Below are 15,190 nucleotides of genomic sequence, written 5' to 3'. Positions count from 1 at the left end.
CACGATGGATTTCCGTCACGCCAGAATGGACTTGGTTGTTGCTTTAAATACTGTGACCAGCATCCCACTCTTAAAAGCTAAAGGGGGTATGTTATGCAATCATGACATGACAAACTGCAACTCCCAGCATGCAACATAGTTGGGGTAGACAGACAATGAAAGCTGGGAGAGACCACCACTTCTTTTCGGGCAGTTTGCCGTGTTGAGGAGACGTTCAGCTGACTCCCATGTTGGGCCCCACACATGGCATGTGGTCTGATTCTCGGCTGGTCCAAGCTTCGCCGCATTACTATTTTCCCCTGCACCCAATCAGGGAGGTGTTGACTTTAAAAATAATGGTAATTCATTTTTAATTCAACTGGAAACTCCATTATCGTCCAGAGATTGACAAGATCCACTCATTTTTGTTTTGGCCTAACAAATCGTCGGAGAACCACCCATGGAACGTGGTGTTTTCTGCTCCAGTGGACTCTGCCAAGCCTATCCGAGACTCCGTTTGGGATCAATGGACGCTAGGTCGCACAGCAATCTCCTCACGGGAGCGACATCAAGAAAAAGGATTTTCTTTTTTTTATTTCCCTTTTTCCACCCATAAGGTGGTATTTTGTGCCTGGGCAGAACCTATCAGGAATAGTCTTAATGCTTAAGGACTCCAAAGTGATTTCTGCTGTTTTGGTTTTCTTTGATGATAAACTGGCCGCGGCAATCGGCTGAAATTAGATTTCTTTTCTATATCTCTTTATCTTCTCTCTTTCTCTCGCCCTTTCGGGTTTCCTGCATTTTCTTTTTTGAAGTCTTTTCTCTCAACTGGTTACTGCCTCATGTTCTTGGCCACCTCCTTACACACTGCACGCAAGGTCGGAGGTCATATGTCGTCAAAGTCACCATCTTGGGCGAGACACCGAGTAACTCAGAGTGGTTAGCCGTAGGCTGTTGTAAAGTCACGCTTCACGCTAGCTTAGCTCCTATTAGCCGAGTGCTACCTTGAAGCTGGACTAGAACAAGTTAGAAGCTAACCGTGCATGAACATTGCTAGTAGCTAGTTTTGCCAGAATCGTTTCCCATCTTAGCTTTAGGTCTATTTTGGTACACCACCTTTGCTACCTCAGAGCTATTTAGCTAATGTTCTTTCAATGCTGTTACATCAAAGTGCTGACATGTTTATTGTGATGGTTAATGTTAAGGTCAATAAGATTCCTACCCAACTGTGAACTGATTTAAGCATTGCTACCTCTCAATTAATCCATTTTGATTGACTTTAATTTTATTTGTTTCTTTTCATGTTCTATTGAGTAGTGTTTTCTAGTGTTTTTTAAGCATAATAATTGCTGTAACAGGGACTCATCAGTTTAATAAATAACAGCTTGTGAAATCATTTGGTGTTTGTGATTATTTTGAGTCAGAAATTGAATGGTCTCTAAGCGTTACCGAATTATCTCTTTTTGAGTTAATAACCGGATATACTATAGAGACATTTTCATATAGACATTTTCATTGGCTTGTGATGGATTAAGGATTAAAACTCCAATTGCAATTATAATTAAAGTTATCAACGTTTGCTGGACAAGTCTAACCAGCCAACAACTGGTTAGATAACCCTTTTCCGGTATAAATAAGTCCATAACTGCTAATTAATAAACCAACTGTTAGTGCTAATTATTACAGGCTCATAGCCCTTGATTACAACCATTTGAATAAATTTTCGCTATAACTATTCTTTTTATTTTGAATGATATATTATAAAATTATAATTGCCAACTATAATTAATAATAATCTTCATAATCAAACAGTTCTGACCCAAAGAAGTGCAAAGACACGTTAATTCGCCGTGTGCCCTATAATCTGGTGCGGCTTATGGTCTGAAAAATACATTATGTATGATTTTCTTACAACTTCACAATTATACTACTTTGTGTTGGGCTTTGACACAAGATATATTTATGCTTGTGGTTGTAATGTGACAAAATATGGAAATGCAAGCCACTATAACAGCTTGTGGTTACAATGTTTTTTTTTCCACCAGGTGGCCAGCATGGATCACAAATTACAGAAGTTCCACCTCCACAGGTTAAGGCACAACATAGCCTTACCCTTCCACAAGACATTGACAGATATCCATTCTCTCGCTTTGCCAAGTCTACATTAAAGGTTTGTTCCCACTAATTACGTTGCTAATGTTTTTACTTCCTACTGTTTTGTTTATCCTTCTACATAGATTATGTGTAACATAAAACTAAACCTACATTGTTGCAATATTTTTCCTAAGACCATATTGATCAGAGTTAACATGTCAAAATTCTGTTTGCAAACCTAATTTAAACAAATCATACAGACAGATTGGTTAAATTGTTTTCATCTAAGAAAACCCAGCAGATTGCATTGATTCATTGACTTGCAGCATTCACTTTGCATGGAGTAAAAGCAGCAAACATGAGAGGGAAAGGGCTAGACTACAGCAGAAGAAGGCAGGGCTACAACAGAGATTTCCGAAAGCCTGAGTAGAGAAGGAGAGGGGGGAAGGTGCAAACACACAGACACAGTTCAAGGGCTGAGTGTAGACATTGCAAAATTAAAATGTCCAACCATGCAGGCTCCACCAAAAACATTTTTTGCATCTGTTGGATCTATTTAAGCAACTTTAGTTACTGTATAACATTATTTTTTCATGTCATACCCTGCTGACATAACAAATTGTGTTAAAGTAACCAAATATGCTAAAATAAATCCAATAGACACACCTCTGCCGAGCAGGGGACTCAAACTCAGGACCTTTTTGCTGTGAGGCAAGAGTGCTAAATATTGCCCCACCATGCAGCCCATGTTTTGATTTAGTAATTTCACAATTCTTCAAAATTCCTTTACCCAAAAGGTAAAGGGAGTGATTTGATTAAATATACCTTGCAATTGGTAGAAGAAAAAAGAAAATGGTGAAAATTTAAAAGATGAAGCTACTTTAGTTTTTGGGCATTTCTCAAATAAGTCCGATTAGCTCCACCCCTGGAAATGAACTCCAGTTCCCCAGACGGTCGGTCAAACAAATTACAAACGGAGAAATGGTAACGTTTGCAACACCAATAATTTTAGAATATGAGGATATCCCAGGAGTTTAATTTCAACACGCTTCAATCAAGAAGCACAGCGTGAAACAAATGAGATGTTGGTTGAAATGTAGAGGCCTGAAAGTTGGCGGAAAGAAAGCTATATTAGTGGAAAGGTAAGGTTTTCTTTTGCTAGATGTATTGTTGGGCTGTGTGGTAGCTAACATGTTCTAGACTCATGTGAGCTAGGCCTAGCCAAGCCATTTGCAGTGTTCTCCCAAACAAAAATATAAACCTAAACATTCCACCTAACGTTAATCAGCTCTGTGGATTCATCGCGCTGGTTCTCCAGTTTGTGTCTGTATGAAACCTGTTGAGCCAAACGAGTTATCTCCGCCAGAACCTGTGTACCCCATGTCAGGAGTGTGCATGCAGCAGGGGAGAGCTAATCCAGTTTGCGCTCTCATTTCCAGCCTACATGTGATAAAAGAGATATTTTATTTTTATTAGCAGAGAAAAAGAAGAGCGTTGTTACGTTATAGTTCCATTGTTTAAACTCATTTGATCCCTCAATAACCCGTTCTCAGAAACTAAACGGCTCTGTGCTTATTTGCATATGTTTATTTAATCATTTTGCAAGAGCTTTACAGATTATTTTAATATGAACGTTAATAAGGAACATGGGCCACTAGCTGGTAGGATACACAGAATCTTTGCCTGGCATAAGTAGGAGTCTTTTGGTAGCAGAATTCATATTAGCAGCAATTTCCTGAGATGTTTCATGAAAACAATATTTGCTTTGTGTTATTAGATTGTCGTGTCTGTCTGCTGTAGCGAAAAATCCCCCTTTCTCAGTCCATCACAACTGTCTGCTTAATCGTGTATTTTTTTGTTGCTAGATAGACCCTCATGAATGGATCATTTAAAACAGATCCCTTGTGATCAAATAAACACTGAATAAAGTTAAAGCTGAACTGTAAAGCCCTCCCGCTTACACGCTCTTATCCAGCAATGGCATTTCTCTGGGTTTAGGAAAGAGAATTAAAAAAAATCCTTTCATATGGTCACGATGGCCATATTGCGAGTCACTCCAGCAGCCACTGAAGCAGTTTTTTTTTTGTTACCATTATATTTACTGATGCAATATTCAGGGCAGGGCTGTCAGCTTCATCCTGTACACAGCTTGTCCAACCATCTTGTGGCTGTGTTCGACCATTAGTAATTTAATGTCATTTCAGGAAGGCCCCATTTGTCTATACTGTCACCCTTGAATTAAATTTATGTTAAAATAATTGTATATATTCCACCTTAATTTAATACCACAATTACCAATATATATATAACCCTGGTTATTGTCATATTATTTATAAATAAATAATTTTCTTAGCAGGTTCCCTTGTTTTGTGAAGCTTATTATATCTGTATTTTGCATCTTTTAAAGGTTTTGACTTTACACATTCATCAATGTGTAAAATCATTAATTTTGTATTTTGTTTCTAATTGTGTACAAGAAAATCTGAAGTGAATGTTGAAAGTGTGTTTGCCAAACTAATTTTTGTTTTTGTGGCTGACAGGTCAGTTACCCAGATCCGTTGAAGGACATTTGTGACCTCTGTGGTAGCGTTGGCTGTTTCTTGCTAATTTTCAGTGGGTCTTGCAATCGGAAGGTTGTGGGTTTGATTCCAACATCCCCTTGTAACATGTCGATGTGCTCCTGATCAAGTTGCCTACCAAGCTGTGTATAGGCGTATGAATGTGTGTGCGGTTGGGTGAATGTGGCTCTAGTGTAAAGTGCTTTGGGTGGTCAGTATGACTGGAAAAGCACTATATAAGTTCAGTCCATTTAACATACTTTTCATGGCCCCCTATGTCTGCATTCTGGACAGCTGCCGACCACCCTCCAGTCAAAGAGCATTGTTCATGAAACCCCATTCTCCAGTTCTCGTCTCTGACAGCAGATTAAGGAATTAGAAGAAAGAATTAAATTACTAGAAGCCTTCCAGGAAGAGGGAAAACTGGGTAAAATCCGTAAAGCAAAAATAAAATTAAATGAATATACTGAAAAGCAAAATTTATTTTTAATACAAAGACTTTGAAAAGAAACTTTGAACATGCCAATAAGTCCGGAAGCTTATTAGCTAATCAGCTAAAAATAAATAAATAAATAAATAAAAAATATGTTTTCCAGACTCAACTGGTAATACCTTATATGTGTAATGATTGGTGTGGGGCAGAACCCGATATTCAGCCGAAACAGTAATTCATTTAACAGGATTTATTGAGGGAATGATGAACAGAAAAAGGATCCAAAAAAAGGCAGACATCCAAAAACAACTGACTGGAACAAGCAAACAAACTGGGCAGGATAAACAGAAACAGGTTAACCAAAAACAGAATCAAGGTGACGAAAAGGAACAGAGCATGGGCATGTGAATGTGACAAACAACTGAGGAGGGAGTGAGGCTTAAATAAACAGACAAACAGGTGAGAGGAGGGAACTAATTAACCATGGACAGGTGGAAGCAATAACGAAAAAAAAAAAAAACAACTGACGGCGGACGGCCCAGGCGAGACAGGATCTCCGGCGGTCATCCCGGAAGACAGCCCAGGCGAGACAGGATCTCCGGCGGTCGTCCCAGAGGACGGCCTAAGCGAGACAGAAAGACAGGAGGCCGGTGGCGGAACAGGACTTCAGGAGGCAGACAGTGACAGCCACTAAAGTCTCTCCCTGAGCTGACTGTCTACCAGGGCGACCAGGAGTTGAGACTTCAGGAGAACGCCGAGGGGGTCAAAGTCTCCAGGAGACCACGGGTGCCGAGCCCTCTCCCGAGGCCCGGGGCGCCCGAAGGAGAAAGCGTCCACCTGGGTTCCCACCTGGTAGGTCGGCGACGGACCATCCTGGGTCCCTGCGTCGCAAGTCAGCGACGGACCCTCCTGGGTCTCAGCGTCGCAACATGCCGACGGACCATCCTGGGTCCCCGTGTTGCAAGACGGCCACAGACCCTCCTGGGTCTCCGCGTCGCACGTCGACGACGGACCCTCCTGGGTCACCTCCAGGGGCTTGAGCGGATGTGGGTCCTCCTGGACCCCCTCATGGGACTTAAGAGGGGGGTCCTCCTGGACCCCCTCTAGGTTCTTGAGAGGAGGCGGGTCCTCCTGGACCCCTCATGGGACTTGAGAGGAGGCGGGTCCTCCTGGACCTCCCTGTGGGGCTTGGATGGAGGCGGACCCTCCAGGGCCCTGTCTTGGCCCTGGGGGACAGATGCAGGTGCCAAGGCATCAGCCGGACCCTCGGGGACAGGTTCAGGGACCGAGACGTCGGCCGCACTCTCGGGGACAGGTTCAGGGACAGAGGCGTCGGCCGGACCCTCGGGGACGAACTTCAGGTTCGAGGCGTCACCCAGACCCTCGAGGACAGGTTCCAGGTCCGAGGTGTCACCTGGACCCTTGGGAGCAGGTGTGGGTCGGCTGTAGAATGTCCGGAGGGCAGTTCTATAATCTCTCTCCACCTCCTTTAATTTGGCCTCCAGTTCAGCTGAATAGTGGCTGAAAAGGGCTTCTTTGAGGCGTTTTATTATGGGGCATAAGTCCTTGGCTTATTCTCCAAAGACTTAAGGCTGGCATCTGGAGCGCCACTAGGAGGAGCTGTAGACGTCTCGGGACCGGAAGGTGGAGGAAGCCGAACCGCCGGACAGGAAGTGGCTGTAGGGGCCATGGAGACTGCTGGCAGATACGGAGACTCAACAGCTGAATGTGGTTGGACTGGCTCGTTAGACCGCTGCTAGGGACAGTTGAAGGAGTTGCAGACAAGCCGTTGTTTTCTCCTCCGGCGGCCGGACCGCGGACATAGCGGGGATGCTGATCCCTTCTGACGGAATGGAGCCCTGTGCTTCCGTATCAGGAAAAGGGTATGGGGTCGGCTCCGGGAAAAGGTCAGGACAAAGCTCCTGCACCACCTCCGCGCTTACCTCCAAAAAAAAATCTGGGTCTGGATGGCACCGCTGCGGGGGAGTGTCGCTGCCAGGGAGGTGACCTCTGGGACTGACACCGGGGGAACAGATCATCAACCTGGTTCCCTCGAAAGAGGATCCCAGCATGGATTCCTCCTCCGCCTCCAGGAAGAAATCCGGTGAGTGCATGCCGTGAGTCGGTGAGTAGGGCACAGTTGCTTCAAAAAGAAAAACGGAGTCGGAGACGGGTTCATGAAAACTGGTCGGTTCGTTCTGTAATGATTGTGTGGGGCAGAACCCGGTATTCAGCCGAAACAGTAATTCATATAACGGGATTTATTGAGGGAATGATGAACAGAAAAGGGATCCGAAAAAAGGCAGACATCCAAAAACAACTGACTGGAACAAGCAAACAAACTGGGCAGGATAAACAGAAACAGGTTAACCAAAAACAGAATCAAGGTGACGAAAAGGAACAGAGCATGGGCATGTGAATGTGACAAACAACTGAGGAGGGAGTGAGGCTTAAATAAACAGACAAACAGGTGAGAGGAGGGAACTAATTAACCATGGACAGGTGGAAGCAATAACGACGCTGAAAGAAGAGATAAACCTAAGACTGAGATAAACACAATGTGCAGAGCAAAAAATAAGAACACACAGAAAGACCGGATAACTAAAAACAATACACAGACTAAACAGGAACCTAAAACAAGACAGAACCTACAAAAGAAATAAATCCAGAGGCAGGAGAAAACTAACTTAACCAAACAATAAACCTAAACCAAAACAGAAACGTTACAATATGATCATGAAAGTATGAACAACACCTTCCAAGATTTCTACAAATCCTCACATACATCACAGATAAACCCATCAGATAATGACATTGAGCAATTTCCGGATAAAATAACATGTCCTAAATGATCAGATAGTCAAACAATGATGCCTGACAACAGTCAGCTGTGAATTTCAGGAAGCTCTCAAAAGTATGCCCAATAAAAAGGCTCTGGATCCAGATGGATTTTCAGCAGAGTTTTATAAAGAATTGTGGAATATTCTGGCACAAACATTCCACAGAATGTTGTTGGAAACTTAGGAAATTGGCAGATTCCCGCTAATACGCATTCTGCTACCAAAAGACTCCTACTTATGCCAGGCAAAAATTATGTGTTTCCCACTAGCTAGCGGCCCATGTTCCTTATTAACGTTCATATTAAAATAATCTGTAAAGCTCTTGGAAAATGATTAAATAAAGTTAGTCCTCTCATAATACACCCTAATCAAACTAGTTTCCTTAAAAAAAAGGCAGTCATCCACAAATGCATGCAGATTACTTAATTTAATAGATTATTGCTATAGTAAAAACATTGAATCCAATATATTGTCTTTTGATGCAGATGTATTACTCTATCTCCAGCATTGAAACGCCTCTCTCACAAGTAATTAGATTACTAGAATCTTTTTTAAAAGTCACAGATTACTCTATAAATTGGTGAAAAATCTACAGTACATTAACTGCTCTTTACAGAACCTCCTAGATTTACGACGATCAGGGAGTAATAAATATCTGGGTATTACTATGTCGCCTAAATTGTCGGATTTAACTAAACTTAACCACATCCCTCTTTTAAAGAAGACAGAAGAGGATCTTGACAGAGGGATATTGCTACCAATTTCACTTCTTGGAAGGGTTGCTTCAATTAAAACGATGGTTTTACCTAGAATTAATTACTTATTCTCAATGATTTCCAATAAAGCATCATTCCACTGGTTTAAATCTCTGAACTCCTCCATCTCTAAATTTCTTTGGAAAGATAAACCCCTTGTATCAGCTTAAAGACACTACAGAATACTAAAGATAAAGGAGGATTAGATCTGTCTAATTTACATCACTACTTCTTACCAAAAAGGCTACAATACATCTCAAAATGGGTAAAACATAATCTTTTAGATGACACAGAACAGAAAATCTGTGATGATATCAAGATTTCTGATTTGCCATTGAGAAGCTCAAAAATAAAATGGCATGCATGCGCACACCCATTTGGAATAATCCTGACATTGTACAAAAATAATATGAAAAACCATCCTTATTGGAAGAGTAAAGGTATTGAATACCTGGAACATATATTTGTAGGAACTGAGTTTAACACATTTGATTAAATATACAATATGGTATTGACAAAAATGAAATCTTAGAATATCAACATATTAAATCTATTATGAAAAATATTTAAACCAATTAATTCATTTTCAAACTCCAACTAGAAACATTTCTGAAGAAATTTAGAACGGGCCTGCCACGTGCTGTGTACCGACCTAACCGTAAGAGTTAACATTGTAAATCTCAGATTCCTACGTCCATCACAGTCAGGGCCGGATTATCCATAAGGGCCAGTGGGCCAGTGCCCAGGGGCAACAACCATGGGGGGCACCACATGACACATGCTGTAAAAATACATTTTTAATAAATTGTTATATTATTTACTTGAAATTGTTGAAAGACCATGCATTATTCATTTTGTGAACACTGATGTCACAATAATAATAAGTGAAATTTTTTGGGGTCTACCACTTGACTTTTTTGTTCCATAACCCTCAGGATCATTTAAAAAATGCAAAATGACTGTCTTACTGCGTCCAACCTCAGCAGCGATGGCACGTTGTGAGAGGCCTTGCTTATGCAGCTCAACAATCCTACCACGTTCAAAGTCAGTGAGCTTTTTTGCTTTTGCCATCAGGAGGTCTTGACAGTGTAAAGACTTCACAAAAAATGACATGGAATCCAGATGTTTGCACAGCTTTTGGCTTTTAAAGACTATGGTCTTAAACTTTTGATCAGCTGAAAAAATCATGTTTGAGTATAAATGCAGTTTTCAGACAATTCCCTGCTCAAATGTTCTTGTCTCTTGCACTGATTTGTCCTTTTAACATTGTGAAGCTCTACTTAGAACCTTCTTAAGATCCAATAGTGCAAAATGCAAATTCTTGCAATTTTTTGACTGGTCTTAAGATTTTGATCAGGAGTGTATTTGACACATCTTAACTTGGAGATGCTTTAACCAATGTGGGCCAGATTTATTGTGGAGCTTTCTCTGTAAAGGCAGAACAAACCTGGCTAAGCGGAAGTTGGTAGTACCTTCCTAGGACTACTTCCGATTAGCAACATGCTAACGGTTAGTCACTAACATGGTTGTGTTCAGTATCACCGGGTGATGGTACAGTATTACTTTGGTTAAAATCCTCTACTGGGAAGTGGCTCAAAAAGGGAAAAAATACTATGGGATTTTTGGGGGTGGTTTTTCACTTAATACGTCGCCATGGTAACTGAAAATGGGGTGTATTACAAAAAGCATACTTCACTGCATCAGGACGCGTGTTTTTGATATATACATTGTGTGGGGGGGGGGTAACATTTTGTCCAGTTCACAAACCACCAACCTGTTGCATGCAAGGCAGACACGCTGACCACTAGGCTAAACAGTGCACTTGCTTGATGTTGTGCCATTGTAATCCAATGGCAAAACCTTCCCCTCGAACTTCGCCCCATATGTCCGGAATGAGAAGGTCTAGAGACGTAATTTTTACTGCGTTTATTTCAGAACGGATACGGGAACAAAAATAACTATCTGTTTTTGTAGGAAATATTTTAATGAAGGCGCAAATAAATCATGAAATGAAGGGGAATTTTTACAACAATGCCCAAACGTCCTAAACAAGGTCCCGAAAAAATTGCTATACCTGAAAAAGTATAAGAGATATCAAAATAATTATTTCACCGTCAATATCAGCAGGCTTTGTAGAACAACAGTGCTTATTTTTATGTTTGTACAAAAACTGGTATAGGCATGGCGACGATGTAAAACAGTGGATCATATGGAAGGATGTAGGTCTAAAGCTTTCTCAGAATTTTGTACATTCGCTACTCCTGAACAAGTTGTTCCTGCGGCAAAACCGTAAGACTTATCCACAAAATTGCTTTTTTGTGAGTACCAAAGGGTCTGGCCATCAATGTGTGAAAGTCGTATGCCTGTACATCAAACGGTTTAGGAGAAACAACAATGCGAAAACATGTGTCGTTTGGGAATGTCAGGTGTAATTTTTTAAGACAGCTCCATAGAAAATGAATGGAGGGCGTTTTGACTTTTTGACGCTCAAGGGCGATTTGCGAAAAATCTCTAAATGCTACACCAATGAGGGATACATTTTCTGAATCCTGACAAAAATTCTGGTGTATAATTGTCTACGTAGAGTGAAAATTGAGCGAGTAGGCTGAAGTTGTTTGGAGTTGTGAATTTTTTGAAAAAAATTGTGCGTCACGCTAACTTGGCCCCAATAAATGTAGTAGGGTTCCTGGATCTAACCCCCTCTCCCCCCCTGAAAATTATACTGGAAACAGTATACATCACATATTAGTCTTGAGACAGCATCTGCATCCACGTTTGATTGATTTCTTTGGGCTCCTTTGATAGGCTACATCACTTAGTGGGAGTGGTGGGCTGTGGGATGTGTCCTGTAGGGCATGGGGTTTGATTCAGGGGGATGCCTGGGTCTTGGAAGGAATCCGTGACAGGCTCTTTATCTTGGTCCTGGTTCATGGGGGCTTAGGTATGGAGGGTAGAATGTGTGGGGGGGTAGAACCTCAGGGTTTGTGGGGTGGGCTCTGGCTGGTTGGCCCGTTTGGTTCATGTTGGTGGATGGGCCCATGTGTCATCTGGTCTGGGATAGGGTGGGGTGGGGGGTGGGGTGGGGGGGTTAGGAATGGAGCATGGACCGGGTAGGCCGGGTTGTGGTGGTCCCCCCTCCAACCCATCTTGACGGTGGTATTCACCTCCCGGGTCTGGGTGCTTGATACCTGTGGTAGGAAAATCAAACAATAACTGACTTGCCAGACTTATTGAATAAGGAAACGGTGAAGTGGTCAAGTTCCAGCAATTTATTGAGAAACAGAGCAGAGATTACAAAGATGAAAGTTATCACACCCAACGGTCCCACTGCAGCCTTCGTCTGCCCTGTTTCTGCCTGGCCCCCATTCTCGCCTCTTACTAATACCTGACAGCAGCCTTGCCGTGAAACAAAACAAAGACAGTCAAATCCTGCACAGTAAAATACGCAAGCATTGGCCTTGGCAAATCAGCAGATAATAGAGCTGATATGCAGTTCTCGTATCTCCAGTGCTCACATGTCCGAAGTGGCGTCAGGTTATAGTGACTTTAGGATAATATTCCAATTACAATACCCCTCTGGGTTGCCGTGCCTTGACCTGGAAATATAGGATGTGTGTGGTGAGTGCAAGTGTGTTTTTTGCGTCCCACTTTTTTTCTTTTTTTTGTGGTAGGAGTGTTCGTGCCACTGGCACTAGGGTGGGAACGTGTGACTGTGAATGTGTACATGGTTTTCTGTTATAAGTGTGGAACCCATAACCATAGCCTCGGTGCTCTGGGGGGGGGGGGGGACCTTTTTTTTAATGGAAAAACCTTACATACACAAGTGCACTCTCACAAATATCTACAGGTGCTTGGATTCAGGTACTTAAAGATTCCCTTTCATACAGAAAACTATAAAAAATATCTTTAGCTTTCAGTTTATAGATTTTGTATTACATAATACTGTATATTCTTCAGCAATGTATCAAGGCGTTGGTTGTTTGCAGCGATGGTTGCTGCAAAGAAAAAGAACAGGTTTTGCTGTTGCAGGTGTAAAAGCAGACATAAGCAATATAACATCACAATATAAGCAATATAACATCGGATGATGTTATATTGCTCTCTCCCTTTCCTTTCCTCTCCCCTTTTTCTTTCACCTTTCCTCCCTTTTAGCATTTTGTCTCATTTGTTTCTCTCATTGTTTATCCTCTTTTACCTTACCCTTTCAGTATCCATTTAACATGAAATTGTCCCAATATAAAATCTAATAAAGCTTATTTCATATATAAATCAGGCGGAGCACTGTGACGAAAGCAGTAAAGCTCCACTTGTAATAGCAAAATCTGTTGGGCTGTTTTTTTGGCATTAAGACAACGATTGTTTTTGAATTGAATTTCTTTATCTGTCCCCCATTGGGAAAATTTTGTTTCAGTATTGCCCATCAAGAAAAGACAAACGTAGTTAGACGGGAGACTGCGGCCACCGCCTAACAAGGCGCCGCCTTCTTGCAGAGTGGAAAAAGGGTTACGATAGGATGAGTGAGGAAAGGAAGTCTTTGTCTCTCTGACAAAGACTTATTCGTTATTACTATTATCATTATTACTATTACTATGTTGAGCCACAGCCTTCAGGAGAGGATGATAAAGTCAGCACTAGCATTAGAAGTTGCACATATTTTATTTTAATTTTCTTAATTTATAAGCCAAAATAATGTTTTTTAAAACAAATGATTAAAAACCAAAAACTTGAAAAACTCTTATTTCTATATAAAATTTCCCATTTTAGAAACAATTTTACTTTCTCTCTGTTTAGGCCCATGCCATTTCACTAATGTGACAGAAAAAAAACATACACAGCCAGCCTTATAATATTCTTAGAAAAACAGTACACATAGATCATGTTAAATATTTCAATGTACACATGTGATAAACATAAGATACATTAAGGGGTATTACCTAATGATAATTTTCAAGGGCCCTAAATGATAAAAAAAGAGAGGCAAGCTTCATTATATTGCTGACTGTGACTATGCACTCGGCCAGTAGGTGGGCTCAAGTGGCTCAATCCCTTATGAGGCTTCATCTCACCACCACTACAAGTGAGGAAGCAGGTTCAGGCAGAAGGAGCAAATGTACAAGGTAGAAAACAGGAAGGTTAGTAATATGTCAAACTTGACTTGAATTAAACAAATGGGCTGAAAGTATTACCACCGGGGTTAAACAGGCAGGAAATCGGTTGTCGAAAAACAGGCACAGGGTCAGAACCGTGATAGCAGAATCAGGCAGGATGGTCAGGGGGAATAACCAGAGTCCAAAATCCGAGAGCAGATCGAGGGTCAGAGCCAGTTGAATCCAAAAATCAGAATCCGGGGTCAGAGTCAGGGCACAGAAACAGGTCAGAGATCCAGACAGCACAACAGTCAGGTCCGATGGGCTTGCCAGGCTCAGAGATTTAGAAGGAAGAAACAGGTCAGGTAACAGGCAGGCAGACAGTATTCATGAATGCTGGATTAAACCCACTGGTGACTTGTAATAATCTGGCCCTAGTGACTGGTCTGAGAACTGGACATATAGTCAGAGGTGCAGGTGGATCTGGTGAAGGCTGATGAATACGGGGCAGAGCTGCAGAGGTGTGTCAAATGCGCAGGTTTGTCAAATGGTGAATCAGACCATCCTGGATATCTGATCACCTAGAGGCTGCGGCTGCTACGGCTCTCGACAACCTGTGAGCATTTCTACAAAATATGCCATCTAGCACGCCACAAACTATACATCGATCCAGTTATGACTGCCAGCGCCTGCTGGAGTTACGGTCATCAAGTATTTTTGGACTCGTAACTACAACTACTCTAGGTTGTTTATATAGCTTCGGAGTGCTTTGGGTACAACTCACAGAGGCTCACAATGCAGCGGACGTGCCGAGCAGCACACGCTGGAGGAGGAGCAAGTGTAGACGGTGTGACCGGTGGTGGAAGCACGGCTGTCGAGGTGGGCTCAAAGCTAAGTTAAAAGCTAACCCCTACAAACCGCTGCTTCCATCCATTTTCGTCTCCAACGTCCACTCACCGGACGACAAAGTAGACCACCAACAACTTCAACTCTCCTCAAAAAGGGAGTTTAGAAACTGCTGCGCTCTCATCCTGACGGACACATGGCTTAACTCATCGATACCAGACAATGGCGTCAGCCTGGAGGGGCTCGCTACTTTCCGCGCCGACAGAAACAGCGGACTATGCTTTAAATGCTGAGGGGGCGGGCTGTGTGTTTACATCAACAACAACTGGTGTAAAAATGCTAGATCTGTCGCCAGCTACTGCTCTCCGGACATCGAGCTTTTGACTGTTAACTGAGGACCCTTCTACCTGCCCAGGGAGTTTACTGTTGTCAGCATCACTGCTGTTTATGTGCCTCCCAGCGCTAATACTAAAGAGGCTATGAGTGTTCTCTATCGGACTATCACTGAGCTGCAATCTACACACATGGAGGGTGTTTTCATCATTGCTGGGGATTTTAACCAGGCCAATATGAAGTCTGTTCTCCCTCATTTCAACCA

General features: G+C 42.2%; 1 protein-coding gene across 1 annotated transcript in view; it reads left to right on the top strand.

Moving 5' to 3' along the window:
- Positions 1-15,190, top strand: part of myo15b (myosin XVB) — a 456,255-nt gene that overhangs the window by 289,904 nt on the left and 151,161 nt on the right. The window contains exon 20 of the mRNA XM_036133239.1: positions 2,025-2,149. Coding sequence (XP_035989132.1) covers positions 2,025-2,149 — 125 coding nt within the window. The remainder of the gene's footprint in view (positions 1-2,024; positions 2,150-15,190) is intronic.

Source organism: Fundulus heteroclitus, unplaced genomic scaffold, assembly GCF_011125445.2.
Source record: "Fundulus heteroclitus isolate FHET01 unplaced genomic scaffold, MU-UCD_Fhet_4.1 scaffold_59, whole genome shotgun sequence".
Lineage (NCBI taxonomy): Eukaryota > Metazoa > Chordata > Actinopteri > Cyprinodontiformes > Fundulidae > Fundulus > Fundulus heteroclitus.
Note: the sequence above shows the minus strand (reverse complement) of the source record. Positions and strands in the feature narration are given on the sequence as shown.